Source organism: Muscardinus avellanarius (assembly GCF_963383645.1).
Source record: "Muscardinus avellanarius genome assembly, chromosome: 15".
Taxonomy (NCBI): Eukaryota; Metazoa; Chordata; class Mammalia; order Rodentia; family Gliridae; genus Muscardinus; species Muscardinus avellanarius.
In genome coordinates this window covers 11,056,669-11,081,249 of record NC_137801.1, presented here as the reverse complement: position 1 = coordinate 11,081,249, position 24,581 = coordinate 11,056,669, and the positions used below count along the sequence as shown (strand labels likewise).

Below are 24,581 nucleotides of genomic sequence, written 5' to 3'. Positions count from 1 at the left end.
GGAATGGAACCCAGAGACATTCTACCTCTGAGCAACATCCCCAATCCTATTTTTCTTTATGCTTTATTTTGAAACAGTGTCTCACTGAGAGTTGCAAAGAGCCTCACTAAGTAGCTGAGGTTGTCCACGAACCATGATTCTCAGGTCTTAGCCTCCCAAATGCTGACATTACAAGCGTGGGCCACCATGCCTGGCTAAAAGTAACTTTAAAAGTTAGTGCACAGTATTAGAAAATACAATTACGTAGAACAACCAAACTAGAAATTTTCTATTTTACTAGCCAAAGTTGTCTACTATTAACGTTTTAGGCTGGGCGCAGTGGTGTATGCCTGTAATTCTAGTAATTGGGAGGTTTAGACAGGAGGACCACAGTTTTAAGACCAGACTCAGCAACTTAGTGAGATACTGTTTTAAAATAAATAAAATAGGACTGGGGTGTAACTCAGAGGTAGAATACCCCTGGGTTCACTCCCCAGTAACACACACACATACACACACCCACACACACATACCCCCAAAAAACCAACAACAGAAATTTGGTGTATGTTCTTTGGAACTTTTCCATTTGCATATGAGTGTGTTTAATATACATATACATATGTACATATATATTTAGTAGGCTAATGCTGTATATTCTATTTGATACTGATTTGTAAATTGCTTCTGTAATTTATAAATTTAATTTACTTCCATTAATTTGTATTTGTTATTTGTGGATAAACTTAAAATTAATATGTTATGAGCATCTTTCCATGCCACATATGTAATTGCATAATATTTCATTGCATGCACATAGCAGATTTTAATTAATTTGCTTATACTGCATGAATTTTTTTCTTTTATGAATTAGACAACATGAATTTTTTTGATATCTGTATCTATCTTTAATTACTTCCTGGGGGTAATTTTATAGAACTTAAAATTACTAGGTTAAATGCTATAGACATTAAGGTTTTGAATAATTATTACTACATTGTTTTCTAGAAGATACCAGTTTTTATTTTGAGTATACAGTAATTATACAACGTTGGGCTGGACATGGCCGTGCACACTTGTAATCCCAGTACTTGGGAGACTGATACAGGAGGATCCCAGGTTCGTGGCCAGCCTCAGCTGCTCAGGTCCTCTGCATCTTAGACTCTGTTTCAAAATAAAGAAGGAAAAAATAGGCTGGGGTATAGCTTGGAGTTAGAATGCCCCTCAGTTCAATCCCCAGTCCTGCAAAACAAAACAAACAAATAATAATTATATAACTTTGGTATGCATTTCAAGATGACAGATTTTATTTTATTTTATTTTATTTTATTTTATTTTATTTTATTTTTTGGTGGTACTGGGGGTGGAACCCAGAGGCTTTCTATCTCCGGGCTATACTCCCAGACCATTTTTTACATATTATTTGGAAACAGGGTCTCACTAAGTTGCTGACAGCCTCACTAAGTAGCCGAGGCTGGCTTCGAACCCGTGCGATCCTCCTGTCTCAGCCTTCCAAGCGCGGGGATGACAAGCGTGCGCCACCACGCCCGGCTCAGATGACAGATTTTAAATAGGTCACTGATTTAAATATGATGATCTGTTTCAGGTATTTACATATTGGGCTTTTTCTCCTCATATGATCCAACTTGGTAATATTATGTAGATTAGTGATTCTTAACTAGGTTCAATCTCTAAAGTTTTAAATCAAGTGTCTTTGCTTCAGCCCCATTTGAGATTTACTGTGTGTGTGTGTGTGTGTGTGTGTGTGTGTGTGTGTGTGTGTGTGTGTGTGTTGTTTACTGGAATTTGAACCCAGGTCCTTGCACATGCTAGGCAAGCCCTCGTCCACTGGGTTCCACCCCAGCTCTTATTATTTTATTTCGAGGCAGAGCCTTGCTAAATTACCCAGGCTGGCCTCAGATTTACAATTATTTTCTGCCTTAGCCTCTGGAGTGGCTGCGGTGACAGGTTTACACTACTCTGCCTGACCCAGATTTACTGAGTCAGAATTTTTGGGATTAGAGGAAGATATTGTATTGTAATAAGAGCATGATTAGACTCACTTATACTGTATTGTTGTATTTTTTTATAGTCCCGTTTCTAATTCAAGTGTTGAAAGAAAATATTATCACTAAAAAAAGATGCTTGTTTGACAAAACCATCTTTGAGCAGAGGACTTAGTGTTGTGTATAGAAGGTATCTAGTCTCCAAAGTCTCTAATATTTAATAGACTTACACAGTAGTGTTGGTAGGTAAAACTGTCTTGATTTTGCTATATTTTGCAGGTCTGCAAAAGATGATTTTACATCTATTATTGGTAAATGCCAAGGTAAGGATTTCTAAACTATTTAAAAAATTAAATTTCAAATCTACAGTGGTTTACAATGTTTCTTAAAAGTTAGAATAGGTATTAAATATTTGTAAGGATTATGGCTATTAAAATAAAGCTGCAGCTGAATTTTCTTATATGACTTAAATATTTTCCTTAAGTATACACATTTTGGAGGGCTTTAAAATTTAAACTGTCTAAAGAAGTCCAAGCCAGTTTGGGGATAAAGTTTTTGTACTGCGTCTGTAAGCCTTTTATTTCGGATTTAGTACAGAAATAAATTCTTAGTTATAAGAGTTGGTCAGGCACAGACTAGTACAAAAAGCCTGAGCTTTCATCATTCTTTGATATAATCAGCCATCAAAAATTTACTGAGTACAATTTCTGTGCATGAGCTGCTGTGCTGGGTATTGAAGGGAAGATCCTGAGTGAATGGGTAGAGTTGTATGTGAGGCTTATAGGTCCTGAACTATGTAATTGCAAACTTGAATACACCTAATAAGAAAACACACAGTGTGTAGTGAAAGTTTTTGGCCATGGGTGTAAGGTAAGTGTTAAGAAAGAGTTACTTATGGCGCACAACCTTAAGAGTGAAAGCAGGCACGGTGCTGGTGCTGGGGGTGCTGAATTGACTTCTCCCAGTGCCCCCTGCTGCTGGGGTGGCTTGGGGAGTCTGAGGTGGGCCTCTGAGAACATGCCCAGAATGTTGGAGTGATCTAGACATACACCGTCCTTTTGAGCGTTGGCATGAGGCACCTGCTTTTAGCTAGTAAATAAACCGAGAACTCTCCAAGTTAACACGAAAATGGGAAGCATAACTGTTCCCATATTTCATATAAATTATAGGATTTGTATTTTTAGTGTGCACAGTGGATGTGGCAGCAGAGATGAGATAACGCTCTGCGAACTAATGTTTTGTTGGCTTCTGGATGTGGGAATTTATGACCTCACTGCTACATTAATGGCTTCTTTCCATTTCCTGCAATGTGAGGTAATGATCATTTGCTTATTATCTGACTCATCTTTATGGGATAGCTCCCATATGCCAGATGATGCTTCATGTGTGTGCCTGGAGAAAGGAAGGAGCCCAGATTGCTGTTAATGCGGATTTGAAACTATGCCGTGCCGAGTCTGCAAACTCAAAAGAGAAGCTATTTGCTTCCACTTTGATATTTTTCAATTATTGTTTTGTAAAAACATAGGCCATTTGAGAATGTTTTGAGTACAGTTTGCAACTAGTTTGGGCTCTCTTTGTCATGACATTTATTATATTCATTCTCCTTCTGCCTTGAATAGACCTAAAATTAGCATGTGGGATCAGGCTTTGATTCGAGCCATTCCTTGTTAATTAAGAGATCTTTCCCACGTTCTGACTTTGAGATACCGTGAGCCAGAGCTTCCTAATGGTGAGCAGGCTTACCTGCTGTAGGAACTTTGGTTGCCCTCTGCTCCAGGGGCTGGGCAGGCGCTTGGACAGCCGAGGGCCCACTGGGTGTGCTGGGCTTTCGGTAGCCTCATCAGTTTACCGGCAGTTACCATGCAAACATGATTTTCTTCTTTTTTGTTTTTGTTGCAGATTTTTTATTTTATTTTATTTTATTTTTTTATGTATGTATCTATGTATATATATATATATATTTATTAGTGCACTGTATTCATACATCATAGTGGGATACATACTTTTGTAGACATACATGCACACATCGCCCAGTCAGCCCCCACCCGATCCCCACCCCATTCTTTCCCCATCCCTCCCTCCCATGCTTGGCTTAGTGGCTGACATCTAGTATTATAGCAATTTATCCAAAATTAAAAATTATAGTCTCACATAACAGTTTCATTTGTCTGATACCAAGCTTTTGATGACTTAAAGATAACATTTCAATATTTCTTTTTACTTTCTTTCTTACCAGAGAATATTTTTTTTCTATTTTTTTAGGTGAAACAATCACATATTTATATATTTATTTTTCAGAAAAAAAAATCTATCCTAATATGGAATATGGACTCTAGATACCCAAAACGATCTCGAAAAAGAACAAAGCTAGAAGATATATATTTTCTGATTTCAAACCATATAAAGCTACAATAATTGAAACAGTGTAGTACTATTCTAAAGGCAGATATATAAACCATTGGAGTTAAATAAAAGCCTAGAGCTGAATTCTTCCCTATATTGTCAAGTTATTTTTGACAAGGTTTCCACGAACATTTGGTGGTGGAAATAATAATCTTTTAACTAAATATTGTTGAAAAATAATAATTACATGGAAAAGAATAAAGTTGGACCCTTACCTCATTCCATATACAAATATTAACTCAAAATAGATAAAAGACCTAAATATAAATCTTAATACTATAAACTTTTAGGAGAAAATCTGGGTCATAAAACCTCACAACTTTGAAATTGGCAGTGATTTCTTGGATATGATTTCAATGGCACAGGCAACAGAAGAGTACACAAACTCCCTAAAAAATAAAAAAAAAATTGTATATCCTAAGACAATGAAAACAGAATTAAAAGTTACTAATAGAATGGGATAAAATATTTCCAAATGCTATATCTGAAGGTATATTAATATTCCAACTAGAAATCCTAAAAATTAACAACAATAAAGGCAAACAATACCATTTAGAGATAGGTAAAAGACTAACATAAGTAATGAATCTCCACAGATAACCAATCTTAGTTGTCTGTTGGATGGAAAATCTTGTTTCTCTGGTTCTGGTGAGTGTTACCTATTTCTTCTTTGTAGTTAATCTCTTTGAGTATTTTCTCTAGTGCTGGTTTTGAAGACGTAAATTCCTTCAGTTTCTGTTTGTCATGGGAGCTTCTTATTTCTCCATCTAATTTGATAGAAAGTTTTGCTGGGTAGGAAATTTTTGGCTGGAAGTTGTTTTCTTTCAGAGTTTGGAATATGTTACTCCAAGCCCTTCTGGCTCTCATGACTTGGTTTGGGAAGTCTGGAGTGATTCTAATTGGTTTGCCTCTGAATGTCACTTGGCCCTTTGCTTTTGTTGCCTTTAAGATTCTCTGCTTGGCTTCCACATTGGTCATTTTGACAGTTATGTGGCGTGGGGATCCTCTTCTCCGATCCTGTCTAAAAGGAGTTCTATAAGTTTCCTGGACCTGTGTATCAACCTCTTGTTCTATGTTTGGAAAATTTTCTGCTATTACTTCCTTGAAGAGATTGTTGATCCCTTTGGTTTCACTTTCTTTTCCCTCCTCTATTCCAATTATTCTTAGGTTAGCTCTCTTAAAATGGGCCCATATTTCTTCAATATCAGATTCCTGCTGTCGGATATTTTTTTCTAGATTAGAAACTATGCGTTCATTTTTGGAATGATCATCTTCTCAGAGCGAGATTCTGTTCTCCATGTGTTCTAATCGGTTGTTTGTGCTTTGAATTGAGGCCTTTACTTCATTAATTGCATCCTTTATCTCTTTTTGGCTCTCTCTGAGTTCTTTTCGAAGCACCTCTATTATTTCTACAGTTATTTTCCTGATTTGATCTTCTAGAAATCTCTGATTTTCTGTTTTATCGGGTTCTGATGTTGTGGGGTTGTGGGCATTCATTGCTCCAGTATTATTCCTCTTTCCCATGATTTCGGAAGTTTGTGCCTTCTCTGAGTTCTTCCCTTGGGTCACTATGACTTCACTTAAGGTGTTCTGGATCTCGAGTCAGTAGTATCTCAGACCCCACTACTCCTTTACTGGGTTGTATCTCAGAGTCTCCGACCCAGAGAGTCGATAGAGGCTGCTTTAGACTGTGGGGGGTGCCAGGTTGCACATTCTCCTATGGTGTGATATCTCTGCCACTGCCACTCCCCCACTGGGTCAAGTCCCAGGGAGTACAGTACTGGGATTTCTCCTCTGTGGCCCGCAATTTGACTCACTGTTCTTGAGTACGCAGATGAAGCTGTACTGGAGTCGGTGAATTCGCTGCTGCTGCCTCCAGTGGCAATATGGCACCGCTGCTATGCCCTCGGCCGTGAGGCTGGCGTATTTCTTCTTGGTTTTGAGTTCTACTCTGAATCCCTGCAGCGTGTGCTGAGCTCAGCCACTGGGAGCTTTAGATGCTCCCTGCGCCGAGAAATCCCACCTGGCTGTTCTGCAGTGGCTCACCTTGGCTTGCTGTAGCTGTCTGGTGAACTCGCCGCTGCCGCAGGCAGTATGGCGCTGCTGCCACGTCCTCGGGCGTGAGGCCGGTGTATCTCCTCTGTGGCTGTGAGCTCTGTTCTCAGTCCGCTTTACCTCTGGAGCCTGGTGATTTTTTTGTTTCTCTGGTGATGGTGTTTTATGGCTATGAAAGGCGCTGATTTTGTGGTAATGGAGACTGGTTGTTAGCGGGGCTCTTAAGCCCCGCTTTTCTCGGTCGCCATCTTCCCGGAAGTCCTGCAAACATGATTTTCTATTTGTGTTTTGACATGAAAAAGATAGGGAAGCATAGACTATTGGAAAAATCAGAAATAAAATATTTCACTTCAGAACTATGATTCAGGAGCTTCAGATTATATAATGACCATTTCCCCCTTATTGTAGAGAACATTTGTCTTATTGAAGAATAACACATTCTTATTAGAGTGAATAAAAATAGAAATAAAAATAAGCATACCATCAAGATGTAATTACTATTAGGATTTTTTTTTTTTTTTTTGGTGGTACCTGGAATTGAACCCAGGCACATCTATTTCCAAGATATGCCCCCAGCCTTATTTATTTATTTATTTATTTATTTATTTATTTATTTATTTTTTGTGGTACTGGGGTTCCTGGAAACCCTTCTATCTCCAGGCTATGCTCCCAGACCTACATATATATATATATATATATATATATATTTTTTTTTTTTTTTTTTTTTGGAACAGGGTCTCTTAAGCTAGCGCAGCTGGCTTCGAACCTGCGCGATCCTCCTGTCTCTGTCTCCCAAGCGCGTATTTTTTACTTTTTATTGAAACAAAGTCTCACTAAGTTGTGAAGGACCTCATTAAGCAGCTGAGGCTGGCCGAGAACCTGTGATCCTCCTGTCTCAGCCTCCCAAGTTCTGGGATTACGATAATTACTTGAAAGGTTAAGAGAAGGTAGCGAAGGGAAGTGTTCCAGGCAGAGACTGCACTGAGGAAAGCTCTCAGGTGGGGCTCCTGGACGGGTCTTGGGGTTGCCAGCTGATGGAGGTGTGGGAAGGCAGCTTCATCCTGAAGTTCACTTGTCTGGTGGCAGTTAACTCTTACCATCAGTGTTTTTGAGAATGTTTGAGATAACTCCGATATTTGCTTTTTAAGATTCTATACTGTTTATTCCCTTTCCAAGCCACACAGCTGGCTGGAAAAATCTGGTGATAAAGTCTTTATTTTCACATTGTTATGTGAAATCTTATCTTGTAATGAAAACATATCTGTATCTGGGTCAAAACACATGCTGAGTTTTCTGGAGTTACTGTTTATAAGTAGAAGTAATAGTAAAAACAAATCTTTTTCAGATGGAACCCATTTCAGACAGACCCAGAATGTACTGCATAAATCTGTTTATCCTATCAGAATGAAATAAGAGGGAAAATCTGTTATCAAAGATAAAACAATAATAATAGAAAAATGCGATTTTTTTCCCCTGGCACATAAATACTTTTCAAGGCAAAGTTGTCCTCTTACTGGTTTTTATATAGCATCTGTGCATTTGTAGGTTTTTTTTTTTATTCTTGAGTTGTTTATCATTTTGTGCCTGTTTATTTCCAAGTTTGATTTTTCTTCTTAGCTATCTGAAGATAGAGAACTCATTTTCTTTTTATTTTACTTCTATTTAAAAACGTGGTTTTTGCACACTGTATGTGCTGTCCTATTGGGATTTAATGAAATTGATTAGACCTTCCCATGTTCAGGGACTACTGAAATTTTTTTTTTTTTTTTTTTTTTTGGGTGGTACTGGGGGTGAAACCCAGAGGCTTTCTACCTCCGGGCTATACTCCCAGACCTTTTTTAAATATTTTATTTGGAAACAGGGTCTCTCTAAGTTGCTGAAAGCCTCACTAAGTAGCTGAGGCTGGCTTCGAACCTGTGCGATCCTCCTGTCTCAGCCTCCCAATCGCGGGGATTACAAGCATGCGCCACCACGCCCGGCTCTGAATTTTTTATATACATTTTACCTATTGAAAAATAGTCAAAATGAAGGCACTCCTTAATGTCTGGGATGTGTTTCCCATATGCACAATAGTTAGTACAGAAGGCAAGGGAAGTCGAAATCCACACATTTCCTCTTCTACGTGGAGAGACTTTTCCTTCTGTACCTGTCTTATTTTATTTAGTTTAATGATCTCCACTCTTATCCATGTTGCTGCAAACCATGGAATTTCCAGTACTGTGTTGATTAAAAGTGGTAAAGTTGGGCATCCTTGTCTTACTCAAATTTTAGAAAGTTTTTAGACTATTACTTTTCAGTATAATGTTAGCTGTTTTTTTTCTTATAGATGGCCTTTAGTATATTGAGGCCATATGCCTAATTTGTTCAGTGTTTTTATCATGCAGAAATGTTGAACTTCAGCAAATTCCTTTTCTTTATCTATTGAGGTAATCCTGTGGCTTTTGTCCTTCACGCCTTTGATGTGGTATATAATGGTTATTGACTTATGACTGTCTCTGCATCAATGGGACGGCTCCCACTTGATCATGATGTCTTTCTGGCATGTCATGTAGTTTGGTTTGCTAGAGTGGTTTTGAGGACTCCTGTGATTGTGTTCCTCAGTGATATTGGCATATATTTTTCTTTTTTAGTTGTATCCTTGTCTGGTTTTGCTATCAGGACAGTGCAGGTCTTGTAGGATGTGTTTGGAAAATTTCTCTCCTTTTCAACTTTTTGGAATAATTAAATAATTGAGATCAGGTCTTTAAAATGTCTAGTAGATGTCAACAGTGATCTCATCTGGTCCTGGACTTTTTCTTGATGGAAGACTTTATTACTGATGCAGTCTCATTGCTTTTTACTGGTTATTCAGGCTTTTAATTTTTTCATGATTCCCCTTTGGTGAGGTGTACGTGTCTGAAGCCCTAAGCCCGGGCTTGCTGTGCATTGGCTGTTGATGTGTTGCCATCGTTTCAGCACTCGACGGCTGTCCAAGCACGGGTTTGTTCCAAATCTGCGTTGGCATGTTGTTTAGTGCGAACCTAGAGAATACCTAAAAAGGGTATTCCATCTCCTCACGTCTCTCCTGGGGGCCAGAGTAGATCCAGATTCCTCGCCCACACTCAGTGGCACTGAGATGCTGCCCGACTCTGGGCCAGATCATTGTGGAGAGACAAGCCCCAGGCTTATGTGGCACACCTGTGGCACCAACACTGCTGAGCTGGGTCACAACCCGAACTGCCAACCCACCAAGGCCGGTACAGCACGGGGCTAGGACCAGTGCCTGCACTGCTGTGGGCTCCCTCCTGTAGAGCTGGACTCATGGTCCAACACGGCGGCAGAGCAGCCAGCACAGGTGATTCTGGTTAGAAGTCTGCTCGTCTGGGGCTGCATGTCTCTGCCTGTATCAGCAATGGGCTCTTCCAGAGGCCCTGTCCATGAACATTGGCCTGCTCATGGGAACCATTATTTTCTATGCTTTTGCTTAGTCTTATTTTCCTAAGTATTTTGAGCTATATTATTCCCAAGTATTTATCAGATTAGGGCATGCTTAGCATTTATCAGACCTCTGGCATCAATAGGTTTGCATCTAAAATAAGTGAGCCAGGATTTGCAGTGGTTTGTTTTACTTGAATTGGGTTTCTGGGAACTGTCTTTTCTATTAAAGGAAGCCTTAAGAATCCTTAGGATATGATATAATACAATTGAACACTTACTTTAATTGGAGGTACTAACAGTGCTAATTATTTTTATAACATATTGTGAAAAGCTTCTTTTCTTGTTCTAGTTCCAAAAGACCCCAGGCCTCAGTGGAGACGGGTAGCGTGGAGCTATGATTGCACGCTGCTGGCCTACGCCGAAAGCGTGGGCACCGTGAGGGTATTTGATCTCACAGGAAGCGAGCTGTTCGTCATTTCCCCGGTATGCCACCGTGGACAGCACTTTTTTGCTGTTGTATTGCCTTCCATGTATGGGTACTTGAGTGGAGGGGAGCGAAGAAAGTGGAAATACAAATTTAAGTGAGAAGAACAGGCCATGAACTTAAGATAGTCACAAACTAGAGACCTACAGACAAGTAATATTTATATTCTTTGTGTTTTGTAATGCACAGATCGCACTTTTATGCATATTCTAGACCATCTGGTAGTAAAGTAAATGCCAAGTAGAGGTCATCAAGCAAAATTCTAGACCAAGGGGCGGCAGGTAAAAGGTTTTACTGAGCCATTACAGTAGTGAGACTCTCATCAACCTAGCAAGACACTGTTTTTATTTGTATTTTGTAACAGTGTCTAGCTAGGTTGATGAGAGTCTCACTATTTGTTGAGGCTGTCCTCGGACCTGTGGTCTTCCTGTCTCAGCCTCCCAAGTACTGGGATTACAAGCATGCATCATCACGCCTAGTTAGATAAGTTTTATTGATGTTAATGTTTTTGCGTGCATGTAGCTTCACAGCTGACTGACAGCTCAAGAAATCTTGCCAACTCGGGGTCTTATATGCTTTTTTAATAAAGAAACAAACTGTGGGGAAATGACTAGAAAATGAGCGAAGTTAACTAATAGAAGATAAGGGTAAGAAGGTTTGTTTCTGCAGACTCACTTTGGTGTGAATCTTGGTCTCCTCCTTCCAGTAAGGGAGGCTCTTTAGGAAAGAGAAATTTGTCATGTTACTAGGCACGCAAGGGAGGGCAGATTTTTTGTATCTGTAGACTCAGTTGCTTTCAAGTCAGAAGAATCTTTATGTCAAAGTGGCATATGTTATAGTAACATATTTTGCTTAAGTTCAAGAGAATTAACTTTATTGTTTAGAAACAGGGCTTTGCTAGGTTAATGAGAGTTTCACTGTTAGCCCAGGCTGTCTTCGAACCCACAATCCTCCTGTCTCAGCCTCCCAAGTAGTAGGATTACAAGTGTGTGCCACCATGCCCAGCTTGCTTATTTACTTATTTATTTATTTACTTATTGCAATGGATATCCATTGTAAAGTAAGCAATTTACTTACATGTGTGAACATCTCAAAGAGGCTGTCATGGTGCCAGCACCTGGTTGGGAGGGCTGTTCTAGACTTTGGCGTCAACGCTGATGTCTTGGCTATCCTCCAGTTGAGCCTGTGTTGCCTTTTATCTTGAGTCTCTTTAGTAACTGACTTTCCCTTTCGTCCACAGGCATCTAGTTTCATAGGTGACTTGAGCTACGCCATTGCTGGGTTGATATTTTTAGAATACAAAGCAAGTGCGCAGTGGTCCGCAGAACTCCTGGTCATCAATTACCGGGGAGAGCTTAGAAGTTACCTTGTAAGGTAAAATGCACCTTGGGAAGCCATATTTGGTATGGTTACTTCTCTGGTTTAGTTTCAGTTATTGGTATTTTTTCCTTGTTTTCTTCTAGTGTATTAGTATGAAAAATTGAAAATACGGTAGAAAAATTGGAAAGAATTTTATATTGAACACCTATATATTTCCACTTGGATTCTGTAATTAGGACTTTACTGTAGTTTCTTATTTACTGTATCATTTTTATCCATTTATCCATCTTTCTTTCTGGCTGTGAATCAAACCTTATATTTTAATATACTTCACAGTAAGTTAGAGATGTCAGCACTTGAGCACTTTGGCACACATATCACTAGAGTTTTATATTCGCTGATAGTTTTTTTAGTTTGAGGTAAATTTGCATATAATGAAATGCACAAATCTTAACTGTACCAGCTAGTGAGTTAGGAACAGGCCTTTGTGCAATTCACATCCATGTTGTGATATAGAACATTGCCATCATGCTAGAAAGTTCTTTTATGCCCTTCCCAGTATATCCCTTTCTACATCCACCCACAGGACAACTGTTTAAAAATTAAAAAAAAATTACAGGCTAGTTCTGCCTCTTTTACTAATTCACATAAATGGGTTTATAATGTATACTTTTGTCCACGTCCACCTTTATTCAGCACCTTAGAGTATACACTCTTATTTTCAGGAATATCGATAATTTATTTCTTTTTTCTAATGATTAGTATTTCATGAATACTATTTATAGGTATAATACATGAATATCTTACGGTTTACTTATTTATTCCTCTGTTGATTGACCTCTAAGTTTTAGTTTTGGGTTATTACAAATACAGCAACTCTGACCATTCTTGTAAAAGTCTTCAAGGATGTACATTTTCAGTTCCTCTGGGGTCATTATCTGCTTGTGGGATTGCTGGATCACCGGATAAAAGCAGTTTACTTTATAAGAAGCTGTCAGACATTTTACCCAAATACTTTTATCAACCACATTCCCACCGTAATATGTCAGAGTTCTGATTGTTTGATGTCCTCAATTATATTCGACATCCATCTTATGTTTAGGTTTTTTATTGGCTATTTTGTGATATTTACTGTGGCTTACTGGTACTCATTTCTTATTTACCTCATTATCCCTAGTGTTGGGACAAATCAGAGCTACCAAGAGAGTCACAACTTCAGCTTCAGTGCTCATTGCCCTCATGGAGTAAACACTGCAATTTACCACCCTGCGCATAGGTAAGCACTCTTTGTTCTCACTTTCAGTGTACTGTTTGTGAACAGAGAAATCCTGGCGCAGATTCAGGGAGAAGAAGCTGTCCATTCCGATTCTTATTTTGACTTCTTTCTTCTGCGCTGTTGTGTGCAGTAATGTTTAATATGTATAATGTTGTTATAGTCATCTGATCATTCATGCTTATCTCTCTGGCTGGCGGATCTTCTTTGGGCTGGAGGGAGCACTGGGAATACTCACTGAGGAATTTCTTCTTTTCTCTTAACCCTCTCACCCTTCTTTTACTCATCTGTAAAATGAATAAGTACCCAATGCATAGTATTACTGAGAGAATGCATAAAGGACAACATAGAAAGTACCTGCATGTGGAAGGGCCTCCCGTCATCCTCTGCAGGTCAGGCCTGGCTTGTTTGTCGGTTGCACAGTTCCAGTTGCTGTATCTCAGTTTTTTCTCTTTTTTCTTTTTAATTGGTGCATTGTAGTCATACAATTTTTTTTTTTTTTGAGGAACTGGGGATGGAACCCAGGGGCATTCTACCTCTGAAGTACACCCTCAGCCCTAGTTTTCATTCTTTATTTTTGAAACAGGGTCTCACTGAGTTGCAAAGGGCCTCACTAAGTAGTAGTTGAAGCTGTCCACAAACCACGATCCTCCTGTCTCAGACCCCCAAATACTGGGATTACAAGTGTGCGCCACCACGCCCTGCCATAGTCATACATCTTATGTATGTACAAGATGGTAGAGGCATACATCCACACATCACTCATTTAGCCCTTCCCCACCCATCCCTCCCCCTCCTTCCTGCTCATGAATGGCTTAGCGGTTGGTGTATCTCAGCTTTCATGTATTTGAGTCCTTCCCCACTCCTCCCCTCCCCCTCCCCCTGCTCATGATGGGCCTAGCGGTTGGTTGGTGTATCTCAGCTTTCTTGTGTTCCACTTCTCCATTTTTTGCGATCTCCATTGAAGTTTACTAGAAACTTCTGACATTTTCTACTTCCGTTGACTCCTCCTGTTGAGTTTCATTATTTGAGAATAAAAGTTACATATATTTTAAAAGTTAGCTAAGTTAACTGTTTGGGTCTCTGAATGGAAAGAGTATCAAGTTTGGAGACAGAAGAATATATCTTGTGTTTGAATTTTTGGACTAATCTGTGTCTATGGCAAATCCTTAAACATTCAGGTCCTCAGCATACTTGGACCTTTTCAACCGATAATGCCTGCAAGTCTTGTGGTCCCTTCAGTCATAGTTCTGTATTTTTTGTTCAGAATTTTAAAGTATTATGAAATTTTTATACTGCAAAAGAATACACACACACACACACACACACACACACACACTCCCACACTGAAGTCCCCTTTGTATTCTTTGCTGATCCCATCCTGTTTCCCCAGAGACAGAGTTATGTATGTTACTTCCTTACTTTCTTTATATATTTACCGTGTTTTTGTATTTAGCTTTGTTATTTTGACTTTGAATAAATGAAATCACACAGAAGATGTATAGGTCTTGATTTGTGACTACTTTTTTATTCATGTTGCTCTAGTTCATTCATTTTTAACTACTGTGAAGATGTTTCATTTTATAAATAATATGCAATGTATTTATTCATTCTCCCATAAATGAAAATTTGATTTGCTTCCAGTTCTTTTGCTATAAAAATAGTACAATGGTCAAAATTATTGTGCATTATCTTAGCACATTTGTGCAAGAGCTTCTATAGGTTATATACTGAGAAGTGGGATTGCTGAATTATTGGGACAATACATACTGAACTTTGATAAATGATGTAAGATATTTTCCAGAGTAGTTGTGTTGATTTACAGTCCCACTGGCAGTATATTTCACATCTCATTAGTATTCTCAATGGGATTAATGTCAGACTTTTAAATATTTGCTGATTTGTTAGGTATAAAAGAATATTTCACTGTAGTTTTTATTTCATTCCTTAGTTACTGATGAAACTGAATAGTTTTTATATATTATTGGCCATTTCCTGTTTCCTCAGTTATAAAATGATATATCCTCTCCTTTTTGAAAACTGGGTAGTTGGTCTTGACATTTTTGTGTGTCTGCATATTAATTCTGGATCCATTAAATGCATAATTTCCTCCCAACGTGTGACTTGTCTTTTTAAAAGTTTTTTACACTTACTTTTTATTCTTATGAGTGATATCTGTACATAATTTATGTGTTATGTAATTTGATTAGCTGGCTACCTCACCCAAATGCTGGCTTTCCAAAGGCAGTCACTTCCAGCTGGATTAGTTCATTCTCTTGTTTTCATACATCTAAGTAAAATACTTACATTTTGAATTTTTATTTATTTATTTATTATTTTTTAAATTTTATTTTATTTATTTTATTTTTTGGTGGTACTGGGGATGGAACCTTTCTAACTCCAGGCTACACTCCCAGACCTATTTTATATTTTTATTTGGAAACAGGGTCTCTTAAGCCAGCGCGGCTGGCTTCGAACCTGTGCGATCCTCCTGTCTCTGCCTCCCAAGTGTGGGGATTACACGCGTGCGCCACCACGCCTGGCTGAATTTTTGATTCCTCATTTTACATATTATTAACTTGTGTATGTGGAGGAATGAATATTTCATTTTTTAGTCAGCTCACCACATGTAGACACATAAAACTTTTGCTTGTTCTCCAAAACACTTTTAATTTTGCAGGATGAATATTATTATCGTCACTTTGATGCTATTTATAGGTGAGACAAGGTTTTATAGTATTGCCTGATTGCATTTGTGTTGTTTATTTATTCAGGAGACATTGATTTCTTGCTGTCTGCAATCGCTATTTCAGGTGCTGGGGATGTATTTGACTTACGAGCTTACTTCTAGCCAGTGTAGCAGGTAACAGGAGCATGCCGTATGGGAAGGGCTGATAAAGGCTCAGGCAAAAACATTGCTAGAGATGCGATTTGAAGCATGGCCGAGTAGAGGGCAGGGGAACGTTTTAAGTAGGATGCCCAGGCTGTCCTCCTTGGGAAAGTGACATTTGACCAAAGACCTGCAAAAGGTTTCTCTAGTTTGCTGTGTCTTGCTGGGTGTAACACTGTTAAGTATTGTGCACGGTGTGAGGCTGGAGATCAGTCCCGACCTCCAGTTCTCATATTTCTGAATAAGAAATAATATATACGCTATGAATGTATATGCATATTTCCCAATATTTATTTCTTATGTTCATACCATTTCTTCCATCTGTGCTCTGTCTGTATAGATATAAAACCCACAACGCAAGTCAGGAAGTAAGGGCCGTGAGAGGTGCAGAAACAGTGGTGTGGCGTGAGGCTAGAGGGGGCGCCACTTTCCTCAAGGACAAGGGAAGTGTGGCTGCTGGAGCCTGAACCTGCATTGGAGAATGAATACGGTCTGGACAGGAGGAACATGCCAGACAAAGGAAGAAAGGTCAAAGTGGCGAGAAGTCACCAGTCATTTTGGGGAAATTGAAAGTGGTGCAGCTCGGCTGAGGTTGTGGTTAAAGTGTGTGTTGGAGAGGAAGGGAGAAGATAGCGCTACTTAAATATACCACATTTTTTTCTTTTTGTTTTGATGATTGTATCCTTGTATGATTTGAATGTGTCCTCTCCCAAATTCATGTATTGAAAGTAATGGCCAGTGTGTTGATTTTAAGAAATGGGGAATAGCTGGGCACTGTGGCACATGCCTGTAATCCCAGCCACTTGGGGGGGCGGAGGCAAGAGGATCACAGTTTTTTTTTTTTTTTTGCATTTTTTTTTTATTGGTACATTGTAATCATATATCACATTGGAATACAAGACTTGAGAGGATATACAAGCACACATCATCCAATTAGCCCTCATCCAGCCTCCATTCCATTCCCTCCCCCTCCCTTGGAGGATCACAGTTTTGAGGTCAGTCTGGGCAACTTAACAAAGCCTTGTCTCAAAAAAAAAAAGGGGGTGGGGGAAAATAGGTGTTTAGCTTAGTGAGAGAGCGTTTGTCTACCATGCATGATGCCTGAGGCCCTGGGTCCAATTCCTAGTGGCACAGGAAAAAAAAAAAAAAGAAACAGAGAGAGAGACAGAGACAGAGACAGACAGACAGACAGACAGATACCAACTTTACGAAGTGATTGGGTCATAAGGGCTCTTCTGCCATGAATGAGATTAAGGCTCTTATAACAGAGGCTTCATGCAGCGCCTGTCCCTCTTGCCCTTCTCTCTTCTGCCCCATGCGGATGCACTATTCCTCTTCTCCAAAGGATATAGCAATAAGGTGCCATCTTGGAAGTGTCTCGAGATCGCTGTTGACCAGCTGAGCAGACCTGCTGATGTCTCGATCCTGGACAGCCAGCCTCCAGAACTGTAAAGGAAGGCATTTCTGTTCTTTATCAGTTGCCCAGTCTCAGGTATTTTGTTAGAGCAGCATAAACAGACTGAGGGCTAACCCATAACTAGTTAGAATGTCCAGATACCTGAAGGCAAGGAATGGCTAGTGCTCATCTTTGTGAAAGCTGCAGCATGTCGTCTGAGCTCTGCTTATTGACTGATGCTCCCTCTGGGCACCCTGGATGAGTAATTCTAATTTTCTAAGTAAAGAAGAAAAACTTCTGTGCTTACTCCTCTTGAATTTTCTCTTCCTGTTTTTTTCTCTTACATTTTTTTTATCCCACTTTTCTCTGCTTTTTTTTTTCTTCTGTCCCTTTAAAGAGAAGGATATGTTCTTAGGTTTCTGTCGCTGTGACCAAATAGCTGAAATAAGTCACCTTAAAGGAGGCACAGTTCATGTCAGTGGTTTCCAGCCATGGTTGCTCAGCCCCACTGCCTCTGAGCCCATGGCAGCATGATACATCATGGTGGAAGTGTGTGTCAGAGGAAACGGCTCCCCTCATGGTGGCTGGGAAACATGAGTCCTTTTGGGCCACGCCTCCAATGACCTAACTCCCTCCCCCTAGGCCCCACCTGCCGAAGGCCCTGTCGCTGCCCACCGGTGGCCAGGCCTTTTCCACATGGGCCTTTGGGGAGCATCCAGGACCCACACCATAAGTAGTTTATCTTAATCCTGAACTGTTTTGCTTTGTTTAGTTTATTTCATATTTCTTACTCTACTATTTTAATTTATCACAAAACTGAATATATTTTTTTCTAGCATTATTTCAGGAGAGCAGTAATAGGTTTATAATGATAATATACCACATAGTAATTACATGATCATTTGTTTTAAGTCAGATTATATTTATTACTTTAAGTCTTTTACTTTTTGGTCCAAGCAATTGGTGTTTTTTTTTTTTTTTGGTGGGGGGGGAGCAGGCAGTCTTTTTAAATAAAGTTTTAAAAAGCTAAATATAGTTTCAAGCCAGAGAAGGCAGTTCTTTTTTGGTTCTGCCATGATGTACAACTCTTGACAGCTGTCAACTTGGAGACGGATGACCACATTAATGTTTCTGAATGAAAATTGCTGTAAAGCAGGAAATCTGGGCAAATGTCCTATTGTGGATGACAAATATTTTGCTAGATAGTTTATATTTTCTATTATATGGTCTTTTTTAAGTGAAAGAAGGTAAAATATTCATCACTTTTTTATTTTCAGTTTCTTTAGTAATGTGAGCATGTGATATTTATCATCTCCAAGGATTTTGTAAATGTGGAATAAATCAGCCAGCATGGAGTAAGGATAAATTGGTAATATACAATTTCAGGGTTTTATGAAATTCATCATTTTGCCGGATGCTGCGAGCACTGTTGAAGAAGAGAAATTGAGGTGGTAAATTGGGTAATATAAAATAAAAATTAATTGAGATGCTTTGGGATAAGCTCTGTGGATATACTGACTTTGACCATTTTCTCTCAAACGCACCCTAATGCGTGGCATAGGGAATGTACTTTTCCCTTCTGCAGTACTTGGACCACCTCACCTCCTGTCCTGCCCTCCTTCCTCCACCCACCTTGGCACCTTGCTTTCTTCCATTTCCTTCTCGTTCCTTTCTGCCCCTCCAGTGGAGGTCGAGCCGAGGGGTGCTCTACCACTGAACGACACCCCCAGCCTTTTGTTTTAGAAAGTGTAATCTTTCTAGCCATTATGTTATCCCACAAACTTGCTGAACTTGGATATTAAGTCCATTAGTGCTTTAGTGGAATCCTTTGGCCTTATTTTTTTCCTTATCTATATACTCTTTTTTTTTTTTTTTGTGTGTGTGGTACTGGATGGAACCCAGGGGTATTCTACCTCCGAGCTACACCCCAAGCCCTATTTTTTTATTCTTTATTTTGAAACAGGGTCTCACTGAGTTGCAAGGGGCCTCACTAAGATGAGGCTGTCCACAAACCATGATCCTCCTGTCTCAGGCTCCCAAATGCTGGGATTACAGGCATGCGCAACCACGCCCCGCATATATAAAAACTTATAGCAGCCTTATCCACACTTAGTTCTAAACCACTTACATGCATGTGATACCGCCCAAATTTGAATTCCAGAAGTCACGCCTGGTCTATGAAGCTACTACTTTACACACTTGCTTACATAAGGTCTTCCTTAGATGGCTCATGCTTACCTCGCAGCCATTGTATTCTCAAACCTGCCCAGCGTGGCGGCACACACTTGTAATCCCCGCGCTTGGGAGGCGGAGACAGGAGGATTGCACAGGTTCGAAGCTAGCCGTGCTGGCTTAAGAGACCCTGTTTCCAAATAAAAAGCATAAAAATAGGTTTGGGAGTGTAGCCCAGAGGTAGAAGGGCTTCCAGAAACCCCAGTACCACTACCAAAAAAAATAATAATAAAAAAAAATAACCCCCCCCAAACCTGCTTCTTCTGTGTTTCCGAGTCTTGACCTATTAGTGTCCCATCAGACCCAACCCGGGGTTTCCTTTCGCTAACTCTCCTAACTTGTTCTTAAGCTGTCTAGCCTTGTCGATTCTTCTCCCGTCATGTGTCATCTCTTCCTGTCCAACGTCATCTTCATGGTTCAGGCACATATCGCTTCTTACCCATATGACTTATCAAGAGTGTTCCCTACGGGCCGGGTCGTAGCCCAGTGGTAGATAGAGCATGTGCCTAGCGTGCCTCGTGAGGCCCTGGGGTCAATCCTCAGCGCTGCAGAGAAGTCTTCTGCTTTCAGACTGAGCCTCCAATTTATTATCAATTCTTTTGCCAGGAAGGGATGCAAATCTTAAAATACAAGTCAGATCATCCACTTCTCTACTAGGGAGTCCTTCTCCAATTTCCTCCATCCTTTGGGATGAAGATGGGACTTAGATTAGTATTGAGGGCCATTTATAGTTTGGCCTCCTGCCACACCATCTCCTGTTTTCTTTGCTGTGCAGCATTGATCTTTAGGTAGGCATCTTTTTCTGTAAAGGACCAAATATTTGTTTTAGGCATTGTACTATGAAAGCATCCACAGGTAATATGGAAATGAACGTGGCTGTGTTGTAATAAAGCTTTATGTATAAAGTATAGGCAAGGCTTGGGCTGGATTTGGTGGGGGGTGCCGCCTGTAGTTTGCTGACCCTTGCTCTAGATAACTAGGCACCAGTAAGTTCTTTCACTTTCTGAAATGCTATTGTTCTTCAAAGCCTTTGGGAAACTGAACTAGGGCTTGCTGCCCCAGGAGGCTGAAGCCAAGACCATGGTACCCGTGTGTGCAAAAGGAAAGAATTTACTGATGATCACCAGGCAAAGAGAAAGGAGAGGGGGCACAGTCAAATCGACTCCCCCAGTCAGCCCTGAAGTGCCTTTGCAAGGGCTCTGGGGTCAGTGGGTCCGATGGTATCTTGGGTCCTGATTAAATGCAGTTGTGTGTTTCAGGGTTTTTTTTTATGTTAGTCTTGTGTTGTGAGTTCACGGCCAGCACTCAGGGCTCTGGGCTCTGGATTGTACTCCATGTAACTCCCAATCCTGAAGGTAAGGTCTATTGGTCTGACACTTTTAGTTTCCTCCATGTCGGGGTCATTCCTTGGTGACTTTGAGGTGTCTCCCAGGACAGCGTGTTCTGTAAAGTATCTTACACAGTACTTAGAATGAGGAAAATATTAAAAAAAAAAAAATGCCTAGCAGTAGGGGAAAGAGCTCAGCTACACTCTGACTTGGAAGTTTTGGGAAGGATGTTGGCTCCCAGAGTCAGAGAGGGGTGGTTAGTGTACGTGCGGCCAGGACAGCTGTGTTTGTTGGCTGGCAGTTATGAAAGTTAGGATTCTACCCTTATGTAGAGTCTTGGAGACAGAGGTCTTGTTCTGGTGATCACATTCTTGGAAATTGCTCTCAGGTCCCTGAGAGATCGCAAGAGACATAAATTTATATTTATAGGTTCTTTTTTGAGCAAATGTATAGGAGAAGGTTATGGCTTATTGAGTGAAGATTTAGGTTTCTCTGTACTTCCTGTTTTCTCTGCTTGGAATGGTCTTGGATACATATTTTCCCCCCATCTGTCTGCTATATAATGTCTAGTTGGGCTGACCCTTTAGATTCCATTTTTATGTTGGTAAGAATGAAAACATTACTAGCAAGGGTGGAGTAGGGAATAGGGTGAGAAAGCAGATAAAAGGTACCAACATGGCCGGGCGTGGTGGCGCACGCTTGTAATCCCCGCTCTTGGGAGGTGGAGACAGGAGGATCGCGCAGGTTCGGAGCCAGCCGCGCGCGCTGGCTTAGGAGACCCTGTTTCCAAAAATGAAAATGTAAAAATAGGTCTGGGAGTTTAGCCCGGAGGTAGAAGGGCTTCCAGGAACCCCAGTACCACCAAAAAAAAAAAAAAAGAAAAAAAAAAGGTACCAACATATAGTTAGGTAGGAGGAATTAGTTCAGGTGTTTTGTAGCACAGTAGGGTAACTATGGTCTACCACAATTTGTGATATATTTTAATTAATTAGGAAAGCTCTGAAGTTTCCCAACAGTCCGCTGCCTCCTAACTCGACTCACAGTGAATTGTGTCTTCAGAGCCCAGTCGAGACAGTCAAGCCGAAGGTGCAGCAGTGGATGTCCATGCAGTCCTTGGACCACAGTGTCAACAGTACTGGGGAAATTTTTAGAACTGCAGACTCCATCCTACACCTGCTGACTGAGGTGCTCGGCAGGGGGGGCCCAGCAGTTTGTGTTAACAAGCTCTCCCGTGCCTCTGGGGCATGCTTCATGTTTGAGAATGGCTGCCTTAAAGGTTTAGCGTTTTATATAGGCTCTAGTCTGGAACCTAAAGTTCTGTTGATTCTGAAACTTTTAGTTTTCTTCCTCTTGGTTCTTTATCTAGAAAATAATGATAAGCAGCATTTAAAATATTGAACTAGTAGGTTTTATGGAGTAAAGAATGTTTATGAGATAGTAAAATGAGTTAAAATTGGAAATATTTTAGCTTTCCCAAGAGATTAATGGCTTCTAGCTCTGAAGCATTAGGTAATATTTTTTGAGCTCTTATCTTGACAGGTCTAGTGTTAAGCATTTTTTTCTTCCTTTTAGGTTCTGGGGATCTAAGCCAGGGCCTTGCACATGCAAGAACTCTATCACTGGGTGACACCCCAGCATCTTAAAACTGGGATATGACGTGTTTCCTCCCTTTTGTCTTTCCTAGGACTTAACCACGTTGTCCATTGCATGGCAGGGACTTAGAGAGGCTGCTTTTGCTAAAAGCAGTGATTCCATACCCAGGCCTGCAGATGCTCGATGGCATCTCAGCTGAAAGGAGGGTCAAGCTTGGCATCTCTGCCTTCCTTTGTGTCTGTCTCCTTTACTATCTCACCAGCCCTGCGTGTAGGCATGCTAATCACGTAAGGAGAGTTCACCTAAAAGCTAGGCATACCAGGGTGAATGCCCTAAATTTACCTGGTGTGTTTCATCCTCTTAAAGGTGATGTTGCTCCCTTTCAGAACCACAGGTCTGATAGACACCTTACGTGATAAGGATTGCACCTTAAGTGATAAGGACTTCTCCAGTCACCTCCTCGCAGAATGGTCAGCCAGCCCACAGCTTGCCCAAGACTGCTGAATTATGCACACCTCTCTCTCCCGCCCCAGTCCTTTTCTGTTTAAACCCCAAACTCCGGTCAGTACCCTGAAAACCAGAGCTGAGTTGCTGAGCGTTACTTTGCCTTCTCAGTATGGCCATATTGATTCAAGTTCTTTTCCTGCTTTTGCCCATTTCGTTTCTGTTTGGTGTTTGGGCCGAGTCAGGCCTCTGGATGAGGAGATAATTAACAAATACTCCTTTTTGTTCTAGCCAGTTGTTATTTCAAACCTCCTTCCTGGGTTTGAAGGAGTATTAAGCCACTAGGTGGCAGATTCTTTCAACAATTATTCACCTGAAGAACACTTTTAACAAACATTCCTAATTCTTAGAATCAATTTTTAGTATAACTGAACTTCCATACATCGTGATGTGTCACACATGGGCTGATGCTCAGGGGCTTGTATCCTGGCTGCACTTTTTCCCGGTACCTGTGACCATGTCTGTATCACTGTCCCTAGTTCTTGTCTGGCTTCTGCCTTTATTCTGGCATATTTAACTTACGTGTGTGTGTGTGTGTGTGTGCACGCGCGTGTGTGTGTGTGTGTTTTCTCCACAGTCAGTTTATTTTGTTGTTTGATACCTTTGTGATAACGTGTTCGATTATTTGAGTTTTAGACTCATAGACTATCAGAGCTGGAACAGACAGTATCCATTGTTTGGTACAACTCCTTCATACATCAAGTGTTGAAAACCAAAGCCTAAGAGGTTAAGCCACGGTCAAGGGCTACGTCTCACTTACCTGGGTGTAGCTGCAGTACCAAGATAGGTGATTCTTCAGTAAGAGACCAGTGGTCAATGTTGTGAAAGATACAGAGATGAACGAGGCCCAGTCTCTGCACCCTAATGGCTCCAAGTTAAGCAATAGATGTCTGATTTAATGATTTAATGAGCTCTGACAGTGTAGAGGGTAGAATCTGGATTTCATCTTTTCTGTTTTGGCATTGCTTATTTTTTGTCCTCTTTTCTTTTGGACCGGTGGGACATTTTATAAATGATTTCTGTTAATATTAAATTAGTTTTATGTGTTATAGATAACTTCTTCCAGTGTGTGATTTATTATTTCATTTTTTTATAAAGAAGCTTTCAATTTTAATGTGGTCAAATTTGAAGGAGAATGTTTTAATGACACAAGGGAAGGAATATTTACAGGTCAAGATGCACACAGCCTCCCTCATAGAGGAACAGCCCGGTGAGTGTGGGTGGAGCCGGCGCTCTCCTCTCCCATGAGGACCTTGTGTTTGACTAGTTTCATTAAATCACTTTGCTCAGTTCTATGAAAAGTATTGATAGGATATTATTTGAAATGGCAAGCAATTTAGATTAAGTTAAGAGAAGCTGGTGTCTCTAAGTTACTGAGAGTACCACAAAGAGCAGGGATGCCCTGTCTTCCTTCATTCTTACATCTCTCCCAGACATTTTGGAAGCTATTTCTTGATGCTCTCCTTCGTCATGTTCTTGGCTTCCCTTCGTCTTTGGCCCTTTTTAATCAGTGCGTGACTTCCACCTCCTTTCACCTCTTTCTCACCTAAAACCCTGATGTGTAACTGCTGAAACCTGGCGGGCGTGGAGACAGGCAGTGGGTAGGTCTTTTTAGTAGCTTCACCCCGTGCTACTTCTGCAGAAGCAGGTCCAACTTTACATTCACAAGTGCTCAGCAAATATCTGTGGAGTGGATTGTATGGA

The 24,581-nt window shown here is 40.4% G+C and overlaps 1 protein-coding gene across 1 annotated transcript in view; it reads left to right on the top strand.

The window, feature by feature from the left end:
• Window positions 1–24,581, top strand: part of NBAS (NBAS subunit of NRZ tethering complex) — a gene marked incomplete at both ends in the record, with an annotated part of 312,243 nt that overhangs the window by 15,575 nt on the left and 272,087 nt on the right. Inside the window, 4 exons of the mRNA XM_080711473.1 lie at window positions 2,262–2,305; window positions 10,207–10,340; window positions 11,582–11,715; window positions 12,839–12,937. Of these exons, the coding sequence (XP_080567599.1) occupies window positions 2,262–2,305; window positions 10,207–10,340; window positions 11,582–11,715; window positions 12,839–12,937 (411 nt within the window). The remainder of the gene's footprint in view (window positions 1–2,261; window positions 2,306–10,206; window positions 10,341–11,581; window positions 11,716–12,838; window positions 12,938–24,581) is intronic.